The sequence below is a fragment of the Loxodonta africana genome, chromosome 22 (genome assembly GCF_030014295.1).
Source record: "Loxodonta africana isolate mLoxAfr1 chromosome 22, mLoxAfr1.hap2, whole genome shotgun sequence".
Taxonomy (NCBI): Eukaryota; Metazoa; Chordata; class Mammalia; order Proboscidea; family Elephantidae; genus Loxodonta; species Loxodonta africana.
Window position 1 is genome coordinate 9382613 of NC_087363.1, and position 13908 is coordinate 9396520.

The 13908-nt window shown below is 42.9% G+C and overlaps 1 protein-coding gene across 7 annotated transcripts in view; it reads left to right on the forward strand.

The window, feature by feature from the left end:
- Positions 1-13908, forward strand: part of CADPS (calcium dependent secretion activator) — a 580697-nt gene that overhangs the window by 127800 nt on the left and 438989 nt on the right. For all 7 annotated transcript variants that reach the window (XM_064274284.1, XM_064274283.1, XM_064274286.1 and 4 more), the window contains one exon: positions 12935-13048. In XM_064274284.1, coding sequence (XP_064130354.1) covers positions 12935-13048 — 114 coding nt within the window. The remainder of the gene's footprint in view (positions 1-12934; positions 13049-13908) is intronic.

Consider the following 13908-nt stretch of genomic DNA (forward strand, 5'->3'; position numbering starts at 1 on the left):
CACTTGTCTATGGATAGGACAGGCGGCTTCAGTCAACCTGAAGGGCATTCACCCGACTCCCTGCTTCCATGAGGAGCCAAATCTATTTCTCTGTCAGATTGAACAAGAATAATTAAATCACCAATGCCTTTAAAATATCAATAACATGAAACCTCCAGGGAGGTGGTGGTGGGGGTGGGTGTTGAGCCAATGATAAACATCGTTTTAATAAGCCAGAACTCATTTGTGAGTGAAAGGTCTCTGAAATGTCTGCAAAATGAGCTGGCTCATATTGCCACAAGGCATTGGATGATGGAACTCAAGAACTCTACTGGCTTTCGCTATATCCTGTTTCTAAATTATATGCTCAGCTCTGCATGGTTTGCGATGCTATATTTGGGTCCCTTTATAGAAAATCTGAGTTTGCCACGTGTGTTTCTAGTATTAGCCCGTTTCAGAGCACGTTCAGACTTTGCCGTGTTTCTTCCCCCTGCTATCCTGGATCATGAATGGAGATGGTTGGAACACCCAGCCGAGGTCTCCACATCCCCCAAGTACCCCAGGAGCCTGACAGCGACTGCTGATCAACCCTTCCTTCTCTCACTGTTGGCTGACGGGGCAAGGTTCTGCTCTAAACCAGTGTCAGCGAGGCTCATGGTCACAGTTCGTGAGGTGTTCAATGTAAGCATCTTCTAGAACATGTACGTAGACTGCACTGACATGTGCTTTTCAACTTTTCCCCTGGAAATAACTGCTACTGGTAAGTTCATTATTGAGCTCCTCAGACCCAGGGTAGTGTTTGGTGATGTAGTGATTTCATGTGCTGACACGCTGGTCTCTTTAAGCTGGGAGCCAGCCCTATGGAACCGTCTGCCGTTGCAGTTCCGATACCTCTGTGCAGTTTTATTTTTCTACCTTTCTGTTGTGCAGGCTGGTACTGAGAGCTGCCTCGCATCCTTTTTGGGAATCCTCAGGGTCTAAATTGTAAATTAACAAAAGACATTCTTGCTCTTTCCCCCAAGCAGGCCTCCCCATTTTCTGGTCCCTCTTTCTGTACTGACCTTGCACCCCTATCCTAGAGTGCCCTTATCTTTCCTCCTCCCAGGCCCCTCCTCCTTTCTCCCAATTCCTGCCTCTCCCAGCTGAGATTCCAGACACTGTTCAAGACCTTTTCCTCCTCAGATGTGACAGTTCGTGTGAAACACTCACCTGATTCTGTTCTGTTCCCTGATTCTGCATGCCTTCAAATCATCCCACGCCCCTGCATAAAACACTTCAGCCCCTACTCGCTCTCTAGATTCCTTTTTCTAATTTGTTTTCCTTTTTTTTTTTTTTTTTTTTAAGTAATTGTTTTATGAGAGAGTCCCAGCTCCATCAATGCTTGAATTCTGTCTCTGAAATCACTTAGCCGATTGCCATGGAGTCAATTCTGACCATAATGACCCTGTATGTTTCAGAGTACAGCTGTGCTCCGTGAGTTTCCATGGCTGGGAACTTTCAGAAGTAGATCACTAGGCCTTGCTCCTGAGGTGCTTCTGGGTGGGTTCAAACTGCCAGCCTTTTGGGTAGCAGCCGATTGCTTGCCTGCACCACCCAGGAACCCTACGCGATGACTAAGTGGCTGTCATTTCCCTTGAGGTCATGGAGTCCTTCAGTGTAGGATTGTGTGGCTGCTCACGCTCCTCCTCCTTTCTCTCCTGCCTGAATAGCTCTGTAGGACCACATGGCTGATTGGCCTTCCTGTTTTTCAGTTGTTTAAAAATTCAGAGTTAATCTTTTAAAAGTGGTGATTAAATATATTGAGCTCCTACCCTAAAGTTAAAAAAAAAAAAAAGCAGTAACTTTTATGTGTGGCAGATGTTTAAAACCTTTCTAAAGAAGCATTTCTTAAGCTGTGGTAGCTGTGCATCATGGTACATGAGCGCTGAGATGATGGTGCACGTCAGTTCTGGTGTGCATCATGGTACATGAGTTCTGAGATGATGGTGCACGTCAGTTCTGGTGTGCAGCATGGTACATGAGCGCTGAGATGATGGTGCACGTCAGTTCTGGTGTGCATCATGGTACATGAGCGCTGAGATGATGGTGCACATCAGTTCTGGTGTGCATCATGGTACATGAGCTCTGCGATGATGGTGCACGTCAGTTCTGGTGTGCAGCATGGTACATGAGCACTGAGATGATGGTGCACGTCAGTTCTGGTGTGCATCATGGTACATGAGCTCTGAGATGATGGTGCACGTCAGTTCTGGTGTGCATCATGGTACATGAGCGCTGAGATGATGGTGCACGTCAGTTCTGGTGTGAATCATGGTACATGAGCGCTGAGATGATGGTGCACGTCAGTTCTGGTGTGCATCATGGTACATGAGCGCTGAGATGATGGTGCACGTCAGTTCTGGTGTCCATCATGGTACATGAGCGCTGAGATGATGGTGCACGTCAGTTCTGGTGTGCATCATGGTACATGAGCTCTGAGATGATGGTGCACGTCAGTTCTGGTGTGCATTATGGTACATGAGCTCTGAGATGATGGTGCACGTCAGTTCTGGTGTGCATCATGATACGTGAGCACTGAGATGATGGTGCACATCAATTCTAACTAGAGCTAGCACATGGAACCTGTGGCTTCACAGATATTACTGCTTGGAATGAGTTTCAGTTTAAAAAAGTGAAGTGATTTTAAAATATATTTAAAGAAAAATATAGCAGTGGTATAGGCGGTAGATGGAGAGGGACACTCATCCCCGTTTTATTTGAATGGTTGACTTTTGGGAAACATGTCCCAGTGGATACTCGGGACGCCAGCCTCATTGAAACTTCCCATTTTCATTACTTTTGTCCCTTCAACTTCTATCATCAGAATTATTCAGTCATGTTTTTATGGTGAAGTCTTTCGAATTGACTTCTTTCCCTGAAACCAAATAAATACAACTCACAACACCTTTTCTAGAATATGTTACATAATAAAAAAATGAGAAGAATATTATGTAAATAAGTAAATATTTGAGTAAAATAATACAACTTCTAAGTTTCCCAGAAGCAAGACTTCCTTAAGGGTAGAAAATATTTTAATCTGGTTTTGGAAGGGGATATTTTATTTGTTAATAAAATTAATGGACCACTATAAATTTTTGATAACCTTCAAGGAAAGGAAATTAAATAAACATGGTTTTCATCTCCCTAGGCTAACTGATGACTTTTAAAGCACTTGTTTACTTGACATTTTTGCTAGTTTTCTATAAGGAAGAAGAGTGATACTCCTTTAAAAAAAAAAAAATAGTGATTTCTTTTCAAAAAAGAAATAGAACACTAAGCTTCTGTTAAGGGTAATAAAAAATATCTGGGTACAACAACATGATAAACATAATTAATGTCACAGAACTGTACACATGAAGATGTTGAAATACAAATGTTTGTTACATACATATTTACCACAATTAAAGAAAGAAGAAATAGAGCATAGCTCATATTATTAAGTTGCAGTAGACAGTGCTGATCTTATATTTTAAGCAGAGAAGTACTTCACCACCGTGTACAATTAGAATATCTTTCCACACACAAAGACACTTTTTTCTATAGTTTGTACTTAGAATGCTCCCATTTTAGCTTCATTCTTTGGGGGCAAGCTTTGCTCCCGTTTCTTTTATAAGGCAGTTGTTACTGTGATAGGAAGCATATTAACCAATAAGCACCTTAAAAGAAGAAAAAAATGTTCAGTTCTGACTCATAGAGACCCTATAGGACAGAATAGAACTGCCCCACAGGGTTTCCAGGGAGCAGCTGGTGGATTTGAACTGTCAACCTTTTGGTTAGCAGCCAAGCTCTTAATCACTGTACCACCCAGGGTCTAATAAGCTCCTTAGGTCAATGAAAAAGAGGAAGACCCTTGAGGAAATGGGTTGACACAGTGGCTACAACAATGAGCTCAAACACAGCCACGACTGTGAGGGTGGTGCAGGACCAGGCAGGCAGTGTTTCGTTCTGTTGTGCATGGGGTCACTGAGTCGGAGTCGACTCAACAGCACCTAACAACAACAGCTATGTTTATTTTCATGACTGGGAAAAGCCATGTATGTCCATTAGAAAAGCATTTGGCTGCAAATAAGAGAAATCTCACGGCGACTTGAACAGAGATTCATTTTTCCTCACAAATGTGCGGGCCAGAGGGGCTAGTTGCAAATGCTTGTTCGGTTATTCATAAAGGTAACATCCAACATGTCTGCATGGTCACAAGATGTACACCACAGCTTGGTGTCCATCTTATGTCTGTCTTCTCAGTAGTAGCAGAAAAAAGGGGTAGAGGGGAAGACAAAGTTACACTACCTGGTGTACTTCTTTTAATTGGGATTTCATAAGTTTTCCCAGAAGACCCTCTACAGCTTTCTGCCTCTATCTCATGGCCACTGTAGTTGCAATGGAGGCTAAGAAAAGGAGTATTTGGCTTTCCATCCTCTGTGATGGGAAGGCCAAGGAAGAAGGGGGTAGAAAAGGTAACAACAATGTGACTAAAAGAGCAAGGCAGGGATGAGGGAAAACCGAGTAATAATAATCAGTATTGTTGTTGTTTTTATTACTGAGTCCTTCCTCTACACTGGAGAGTGTGCATATATTGTCTCATCTTGTCCTCAAAGTATTCCTATAAATTAGATAAACTTATCCCCAATTTACAGAGGAGAAAACCAACATCACCTACGTGCCCAAGGTCTTATATCAAAGCTAGGAATTGACCTGAGCTCGCTCTGACCTCAGCATCGACTCTCCTGAGTCCAGTGCTCAGAACGTGTGGTTTTCCCTCCACTTAGACTCCACTCCACACTTCTCCAGAATGCTGCAGTAAATGAGAGACTGCCTGGGCTTTCCGGGCCTTGCTTAATGAGGTGGACTGAACCAAGAATGCTCCAATAGTTCTAGCAAATGCTGCCACAGTACTTTCTTCTGCAATAATTACCTTTCATCTTTTCAGATTTTCTGCTCTTGGAACTCATTACTTCAATTCTGAATTCCGACCTGATGCACAAGTGGTTTCTATGTATTTTGGCCACTTTTAGATGGGCTTCTATTTTAGGAGGCTTCTTTTGTAAGTGGCTCGAAGAAGCGTGGTTGTCTATTTAGAGTTTTACCATCAGCTACTCTGCGTCAGTCATTTCAGTTTGCTCATGCAAGGTCACCTCCAGGGTGAAATCCTATCTAGGTCAGCTAACTTTTATTACCCAGAGATAAACTCTGTCACACGGATTGTCCTTAGACTGGCTGCTATATGAGCTTCTATGTGAGATTTTCATTCACAAATGTGGTCGGCAAAGGGGTGCAAAGAATTAAAGATAAATACACAATTTCAAACTAAGCTTTAAGACATTTTAGAGCTAAGATTGTAACTTACTCATTTTATACCTCCAGAGCCTAACACCATGCCTGGTACACATAGTAAGATCACCTATTCGCTCAACAGATTTTTTTGTTGTTGTCAGGTGTCATCAAGCCAGTTCTGGCTCATAGCAACCCTATGTACAACAGAACGAAACACTGCCAGATCCTGCGCCATTCTCATGATAGTTGTTATGCTTGAGCTCATTGTTGCAGCCACTGTGTCAGTCCATTTCATTGAGGGTCTTCCCCTTTTTCGCTGGCCCTCTACTTTACCAAGCATGATGTCCTTCTTCAGGGACTGGTCCCTCCTGATTACATGTCCAAAGCATGTGAGATGCAGTCTCTCCATCTTTGCTTCCATGGAACACTGTGGTTGTACTTCCTCTAAAACAGATTTGTTCGTTCTTTTGTCAATCCATGGTATGTTCAATATTTTTCGCCAACACCACAGTTCAAAGGCATCAATTCTTCTTCTTCGGTCTTCCTTATTCATTGTCCAGCTTTCACATGCATATGATGCGATTGAAAACACCATGGCTTGGGTCAGGCACACCTTAGTCCTCAAGGTGACATCTTTGCTTCTGAACACTTTAAAGAGATCGCTTGCAGCTGATTTGCAAAATGCAATACTTCTTTTGATTTCTTAACTGCTGCTTCCATGGGCATTGATTGTGGATCCAAGTAAAATGAAATCCTTGACAACCTTAATCTTTTCTCCGTTTACCGTGATGTTGCTCATTGGTCCAGTTGTGAGGATTTTTGTTTTCTTTGTGTTGAGGTGTAATCTGTACTGAAGGCTGTGGTCTTTGATCTTCATCGAGAAGATAGATGCTGACTGTGGTAAAGACAGTGAGGGAAATTCACAAGGCCCAGGGTGACATGAGAGGGATTAGTGTGGGGAGACCTTCCTGGGAAATGCTGGGTAGGCCGATCACTAAGGGCGAGAAGGCGGCAACCGTGGGGAGGAGGATGGGGAGGAGTGTCCACATGGGAGAGTATGTACAAAGGCTTTCACCTAAGAAAGGTTTGGACGTATTCGAGAAGCAGAAAAAAAAGTTCAGTGTCATGGATTGAATTGTGTCCCCCAAAAAAGTGTGTTAACTTAGCTAGGCCATAATTTCCAGTATTGCGTGGTTGTCCTCTATTTTGTGATGTGATGATTATTCTATGTGTTGTAAACCCTAGTCTCTATGATTTTAATGAGGCAGGACTCAATCTCCAGTATTAGGTTGTATCTTGAGTCGATCTCTTTTGCGATATAAAAGAGAAAAAGCAAGCAGAGTGGAGAGGGACCTCATACCACCAAGAAAGGGGAGTCAGGAGCACAGTACGTCATTTGGACCCGGGGTCTCTGTGTGCTGAGAAGCTCCTAGATCAGGGGAAGATTGATCACAGGGACCTTTCCCCAGACCCAACAGAGAGAAAGCCTTTCCCTGGAGCTGGCACCCTGAATTCAGACTTCTAGCCCCCTAGACTGTGAGAGAAGAAATTTCTCTTTCTTAAAGCCATTCACACGTGGTATTTCTGTTATAGTAGCACCAGATGACTAAGACATCCTGTGTGGCTGGAGCAGGGTAGGTGAAGAGCAGAGTGGGACAGGACAAAGCCAGGAGTGAACAGAAGCCACATGGGGTAGGCCCTAGGGCCATTACGTTGATGGTCTGCACCTTAGCATTTGAGTGTTCTTTTTTGCCAGACAGTGGGAGGTGGGTCTTATAATCTCCATTTTTCATATGAGGAATTGAGGCTTAGGGGAAGTAACTTGATGAAGGTCACATAGTTTGGAAGGGAGTGATTATCATGAGGACTTGAACCCAGATCCCTCTGACCCCAGATTGTGTTCTCAACTCTTGACTCATGACCTGGCCTGGGAGCAGTATTGTTAATTGTTGTTAGCTTCCATCAGGTTTTCCTCTGACTCATGGCAATCCCATGCACAACAGAACAAAACACTGCCCAGTCCTGCACCATCCCTGTGATTGGTTGTGGATTGGACTCTTGTGATCCATAAGGTTTTCGTTGGCTGATTTTCAGAAGTAGATTGCCAGGCCTTTCTTCCTAGGCTGAAACCTATTCAGCGTCACAGCAGCACACAACCTCCACTGACAGATGGGCGGTGTCTGCACATACTAGGAGCAGCAGTGTGAAATAACCACTCTACAGAATGATACGTGCACCCTTAGGATTGCGAAACAAGTAATGAGCAAGTAGGAAACTCCACCTAGGGGAACCTGGAAAGAGCCATGTGCACTGAATTTTGAAGGATAGGTATGAAATTTTCTCATAAGAAAGCACCCTTGAGGGAACAGTGTTTGCAAAGACACACACACAAAACGCATTGCCTTTGAGTAGATTCCGACTCATAGTGACCTTATAAGACAGGGTAGAACTGCGCCTTAGAGTTTCCACGGAGTGCCTGGTGGACTTGAACTGCTGACCTTTTGGCTGGCAGCTGTAGCGCTTACCCACTAATCCACCAGGGTTTTCGAAGAATGGAACTGCTCCATAAGGTTTCCAAGGAACAGCTGGTGGATTGAACTTCTTGGTTAGCAGCTGTAGCTCTTAACCATTACGCCACAAAGACACACAGGTGAGAGTTAATAATCACAGCAGTGAAGACTTACTGAGCATTCATTCTGTGCCAGGTTCTGCAGTGAATAGTTTTCTTAACCAGTGAATCTTCACAACAATCATGAGGTCTGCACTGGCCCCGTTTTAAAGATGAAAAAAAAAAAATGAAGTGTAGAAAGTTTTGTCATTTTCCCAGTGGGACCCAGCTAGTAAGTCGCTTTTAAATAATTAAATACTATGCTTGTTTAATTAGTGATGAGAAAGTGGTGAGTTTGAACTGGCGGGTGGTGAAACTTAGGCTCCAGCATGGCTTTGCTGTGGGAATCTGTGCCTCTAATTTATCTGCTAGGAGCTTGATGTGGCCAGGGAAGCGTGAGATGTTTTGTGTGGCTTCATAACGTTTGTTCTCTGAACTTACTAAAATTAATGTTCCTGAATGTTTTTTTCTCTTCCTCCCTCCCTCCCTCCCTCCCTCCCTTCCTCCCTTCCTTCCTTCCTTCCTTCCTTCCTTCCTCTTTCTCTCTCTCTCTCTCTGAGAATTTTATATTCTGTAAAAGGAGCCCTGGTAGTACAGTGGTTAAGCACTTGGCTGCTAACTGAAAGGTCGTTGTGGTGTGAACCCACCAGCCGCTCCATGGGAGAAAGATGTGGCAGTCTGCTTATGTAAAGATTACGGCCTTGGAAACCTATGGGGCAGTTCTACTCTGTCCTGTAGGGTCACTATGAGTCGGAATCAACTCGATGGCAGTGGGTTTGGATATTCTGTGATCTCTGTCCCCTGAAAGCCTAAAAGAGTTTGTGTGAGGAATTATATGCTTTTCCTCTCACCTAGACCATGAGTTCCTTGAGGACAATCCTCTGTTTCTTTTGATTCCGCAGTATGTAACCCCAGCTACGAGGCTCTGGGAGGCCAGGAACTGGGTGTATTTTGTTGACCATTGAACCCTCAGGCCCTAGAACAAGGCTGAGCAGATGGTAAGGCACTCTGTAAAATTCCAAAACAGATGAAGGTGATGCTTATTTCTAAAGGCTAGAGAGATAATGGATTTAGCCCAAGTCGGCAATCTGTCTCAATCGATTGTTGTATGGCACCTAATTTTATTTCAATTACTTAGGCATTTAAGGCAAAACCAGGTTTCTTGCCCTACCACCCTGCTCTTCAAAATCACACAAGCCTGGTATTGACCTAGCTGTGGAAGAATTCTGAGCAAGGCATTCTGTGAGAAGCCTTGGCTGGTTGAGTTCTGTAAGGATTTATGACTTAGGCCAGTTAAAAGTAGCCTGTTTAAAAGAAATTCCCATTATGGTATCATTTTTATGAGCAAGTCAATCGCTGCCTCATATTTTATTGTAAGTGGTTTCAAGTGCATATAAAGGAACTGTAATTTTCTATACAACCCCACTGATACCCACATCCTTAGGTCAGAACAGGAAAGCCTAAGTGGTGACAAGTGAACCCTTTGTGCTCCAGGCCTGAGCTGCTCCACAGAAAGCCGCTGCCACATGTGGCTGCTGATACTTCCGGTGTGGTTCATCTCAACTGAGATCTGCTGTCAGTATAAAATAAAACCAGATTCCATATAAAAGAGAAATATGAAAGAGCTCATCAATAGTTTTTTATAATGATCACGTGTTGAGTTGATAATATTTTGGATATATTGTGTTAAATAAGGTATACTAAAGTTCATTTCAACTGTTTTTTGTTTTTTTGTTTTTTTAATGTGGCTACTAGAAAATGAGAATTTACACATGGCTAGCGTTGGCCAGTGGTCCTCTGGAACATGACAAATGTGAACCTGGTAGAAACCTCTTCTCTTGTGTCTGTCCATTATTCTGTCTTTCCCAGGTTTCACCCTAAGTCATGCACCCAAGTCCCCATCTATGTCCATTCTCAAAATACTGTTCCATGTTGGCTTTTCGTGATTGAGTCAAAAGTCAAGCCATCTGGAGGCTCCTATACCCTTAAACTGTAACTCCTATAGCAAGACTTGTATTGACTCTAATTATAAAAGTACTTTCAATTTATATAACAATTCATAAATTAAAAAAAACATATTTCATTGAATACCCATAACCAACTGTGTTAGTGATCTAGTGCTGCATCAACACAAATACCACAAGTGAGTGGCTTTAAAGAACGGAAATTTATTTTCTCACGGTTGTGGAGGATGGAAATCTAAATCAGGGTCTGGCCATGAAGAGTCCTTCCTTGTCCGTAGCCCTGGACCTTCCTTGGTTCCTTGGCAATCCTCACATGGCTTCTGTCCTCCCCATATGTGTGTTTTTTTTTGTGTCTATTCTGGTCTTTTTATAACTCAGAAGTAATTAGATTTGGGATCTACCCTATACTAGTGTGACTTCAAATTACTGTTTTGTTAGATTACATTATGGAAGACAATTACATTACAATTTATATTAGGTTACATTATGGAACAACAACTAGATTAGTGTTTGGCCAAGCATTGGGAACCATAACCTAACCAAGCTGACACATAAAATAACCATTACACCCTCCCAAGGCAGCAGGTAATTAGAATTATCACCATTTTCCAGCCGAAAAAACTGAGAACGAGGTAACATTTATCTATTTAAACCTGGTCCTGTTTCAGGAAAGCTCTTTGCTCTTGGCCAACTCAAAGAGTATAAGTGGCTTTTCCAAAAGACACAGTGGGCAACAGAGCCGGGTCTGAGATTATCTTCTTACTCTTCCTACTAAGACAGCAGCTCTCAGAGACAGTATTCCACTGTCAAGTATGAAGCATAACTTTTTACAAATAACAATTAAAGTGGCACCGTTTTTAGCTGACATTCTCTGTATAAATTAGAACGGATTTAAGGATATCCTAAAATAACATATCTCTCGTAAAGTTCGTTTATTCCTCCGTTTAACAAGCACTTATCTTGCACCTGCCCTGTGTAAGGCATTAAACTGGACCCTGGGGAAACACCAATGAACAAAATAGCAAGAAAAGACAAGTTATCTAACAAATTTAATCATAACTAACAGGTAGTTAAAATAAAGCATGTGCTGCAGAATCGCATGAATGGAGGCCCTGCCCTAGGCTAGGGGTTGGGAAGGGCTTCATGAGGTAGTGCTGCTTGTACTGAGCTGGAAGGACAGCAGAACATGCCTGATGAGAGCTGGAGGAGAGGGAATAGGGAGAGGTTTTTTTTTTTTTTTTTTTTTTTTGTGCTTTAAGTGAAAGTTTAGAGCTCAAGTTAATTTCTCATACAAAAATTTATACACATGTTGTTTTGTGACATTAGCTGCAACCCCCACAATGGAACAGCACACTCCTCCTTTCCACCCCAGGTTCCCTGTGCCTGTTCAACCAGCTTCTGTCCCTTCCTGCCTTCTCATCTTGCCTCCGGCCAGGAGCCGCCCATTTGGTCTCGAGTATCTGCTCCTCACATGCATTATTTTACGTTTTATAGGCCAGTCTAATCTTCGAAGAGTGGGCTTCAGGAATGGTTACAGTTCTGGGTTAACAGAGTATCCAGGGGCCATAGTTTTGGGGACTTCTCCAGTCTCTGTCAGACCATTAAAGGGGAGACTTCTTTTAGAAATGTTTTCCTGAGTGGGAGAGAAAGGCCGGGATGGGTTGAGATGACAGGGAATTGAATATACATGTAATTCTACATGTATGATACAACCTGGAAGTGTGTTCTGCACCTAAGTGTCGTTCATCATATGGTCATAAATGTAACAACAGCATTACAGTTTGAAAACTTCTGCATATCTTCATGATGCTCTTTGTGGGGTATTTTAGACCACCCGAGGGACTCTTGGAGCCCTAATGAAGCAGGCAGTCATGAAAGGGTTATTAAGGGTTATTAACCATCCCATAATGGTTATTTTTTAAGAAAAGTCTACTCTTGCTATATTTTTATTACAACTTTTACAGCACTTCACCATGATTGGCTGAATCCCCAGGTTTCCTGTCTTCTCCTGGCAGGAGGCTGAGGCGCAGGCATACTGACTCCAAACCTACCCACTATATGACCTTCATGGGGTGGCAGGAGCCAGCCATCACCATTTTTTCAGGGCTGTACACAGTATTTCTAGAGCCATGTGCAAAAACCCATTCATTAAAATTATGTGGCGTGGGCACGCATCACAAGACTGAAGATCCTCCCCTCACTGTTCATGCATATGTATGTCACTCCCTATAAAGGGAGCAAATCTGCCCTGGTTCAGGGAGTTGGCAGCCTTAGGTCATGCAACCCTGCCTGTCTCCCACTTTGTAAACTGTGAATAAACCTTTCTGTTCTTCCAGTCTTGTGTCTGGCTAACTTCAATTTGCTAGTCTGCTTGACAAGAACCTATTAGTTGACAGCTTCATTGGCAACAGGGGTTAAGAGCTCAGCTGCTAACCAAAAGGTCAGCAGTTTGAATCCACCAGCTGCTCCTTGGAAAGCCTGTGAGGGCAGTTCTACTCTGTCCTACAGGGTTGCTATGAGAATCGACTTGACAGCAACAGGTTTTCAGGGGCCTGCCCAGGATGCTTTTTTATTAAATATTTAACAATTGGCTTTCAAAAAAAAAAAAAAAAAAAAGCCCTGATTTGTAGCATTTACCAATTTCCTTGGTGTAAATACTCTAACCTTGGCTATAACCAACCTGCCAATGAGACGTCATTGAACACGGAATTAGGCAGAGACATGCAACAGCACACCACATGTATAGTTCCCACCAAACAAATACAGTTGACATGAGTGACCTCAAGAGATCAGATAATAGTAAAACGTGATACAATCATCAGGAGGCAATGAGTTTTGAGTATGTATGTATTACCTTTGTTTTTAATTATGAGTTTATATTTTGAAATCTTTTAATAATGGCCATGTTTTAACAACCAGCTGGCAAAATTCCTGCAAATGTAACAATTGGGCCTCGCAATCCCGTGAAAGGTGGCCCCAGCACACCACTGCGCCTGTGCATCTTCGCTGTGAAGTAGCCTGACGCTTGTCTAGAACAAGTCCTCACTGCCCCCTCTTTCTCTGCTTCTTACAGATCAGCAAACAGCAGCTCCAGACCGTCAAGGACCGCTTCCAGGCTTTCCTCAATGGAGAAACCCAGATCGTGGCTGACGAAGCCTTCATGAACGCCGTCCAGAGTTACTATGAGGTAAGGCCATACAGAAGAATGGAGACTGCCCCAGCCCAAGGCCCCAGGATTCTGAGCTGCAGGGCAGTGGAAGCAGTGGCCTTGGCCTTCCGTAGGACCATTCCTCCTGAGGCAAAGGGGTTGGCAATTGCTTGCTTCGGAAAATAACCACAGCAATTTTAAGGAAATCAGTGTTTTGTTCGGGGGAAAACTGTAAATAGGAGTTACTATATTTACCAAGTGCTACATGCTTTGCATAAGTTTTCTGTTTAATCTTCACAATAGCCTTATGAGTGAAATCTTGATATTACTCCAATTTTACTGATGAAGAGACTAAGACTCAGAGACATTAAGTCAATTACTTAGGGTCACACACCTATTAAAATGCCACAAACAAAGACTTGAACTGAGTCTGGAGCATTTTCCCACTACTTATATCCTTTCCAAAGGCTGTTACCACCTCCCAAGAATGGTGTCTTAACCAGCTCGCTTGTTTTCTATTAAAATGGTCCTGTGGGTTCTTTTGGAGTCCTAGTGGTGTAGTGGTTAAGAGCTCAGGCTGCTAACCCTCTGGGACAGTTCTACTCTGTTGTGTAGGTTCGCTGTGAGTCAGAACTGACTCAACAGCACTTAACAACAACAACAGGACACTGTCCAAAATGTAATGCTGTTTCCTGAAGAAAACCTACAGGGGATAGAATATGTCTTGAGTTGTATCACAGACAGCTTCTCACTGCTAGAACTCAGAGGATTATCAGTAAAATGGATTTGCAGTCCCACAAGTATTTTTAAATTTGTAAGCATTCTTTCTTAATGTGTACACTTACCACAATTGGCTCTGTAACTATTGTTTGTACATCAGTAGTGAAGCAGACGGGCCA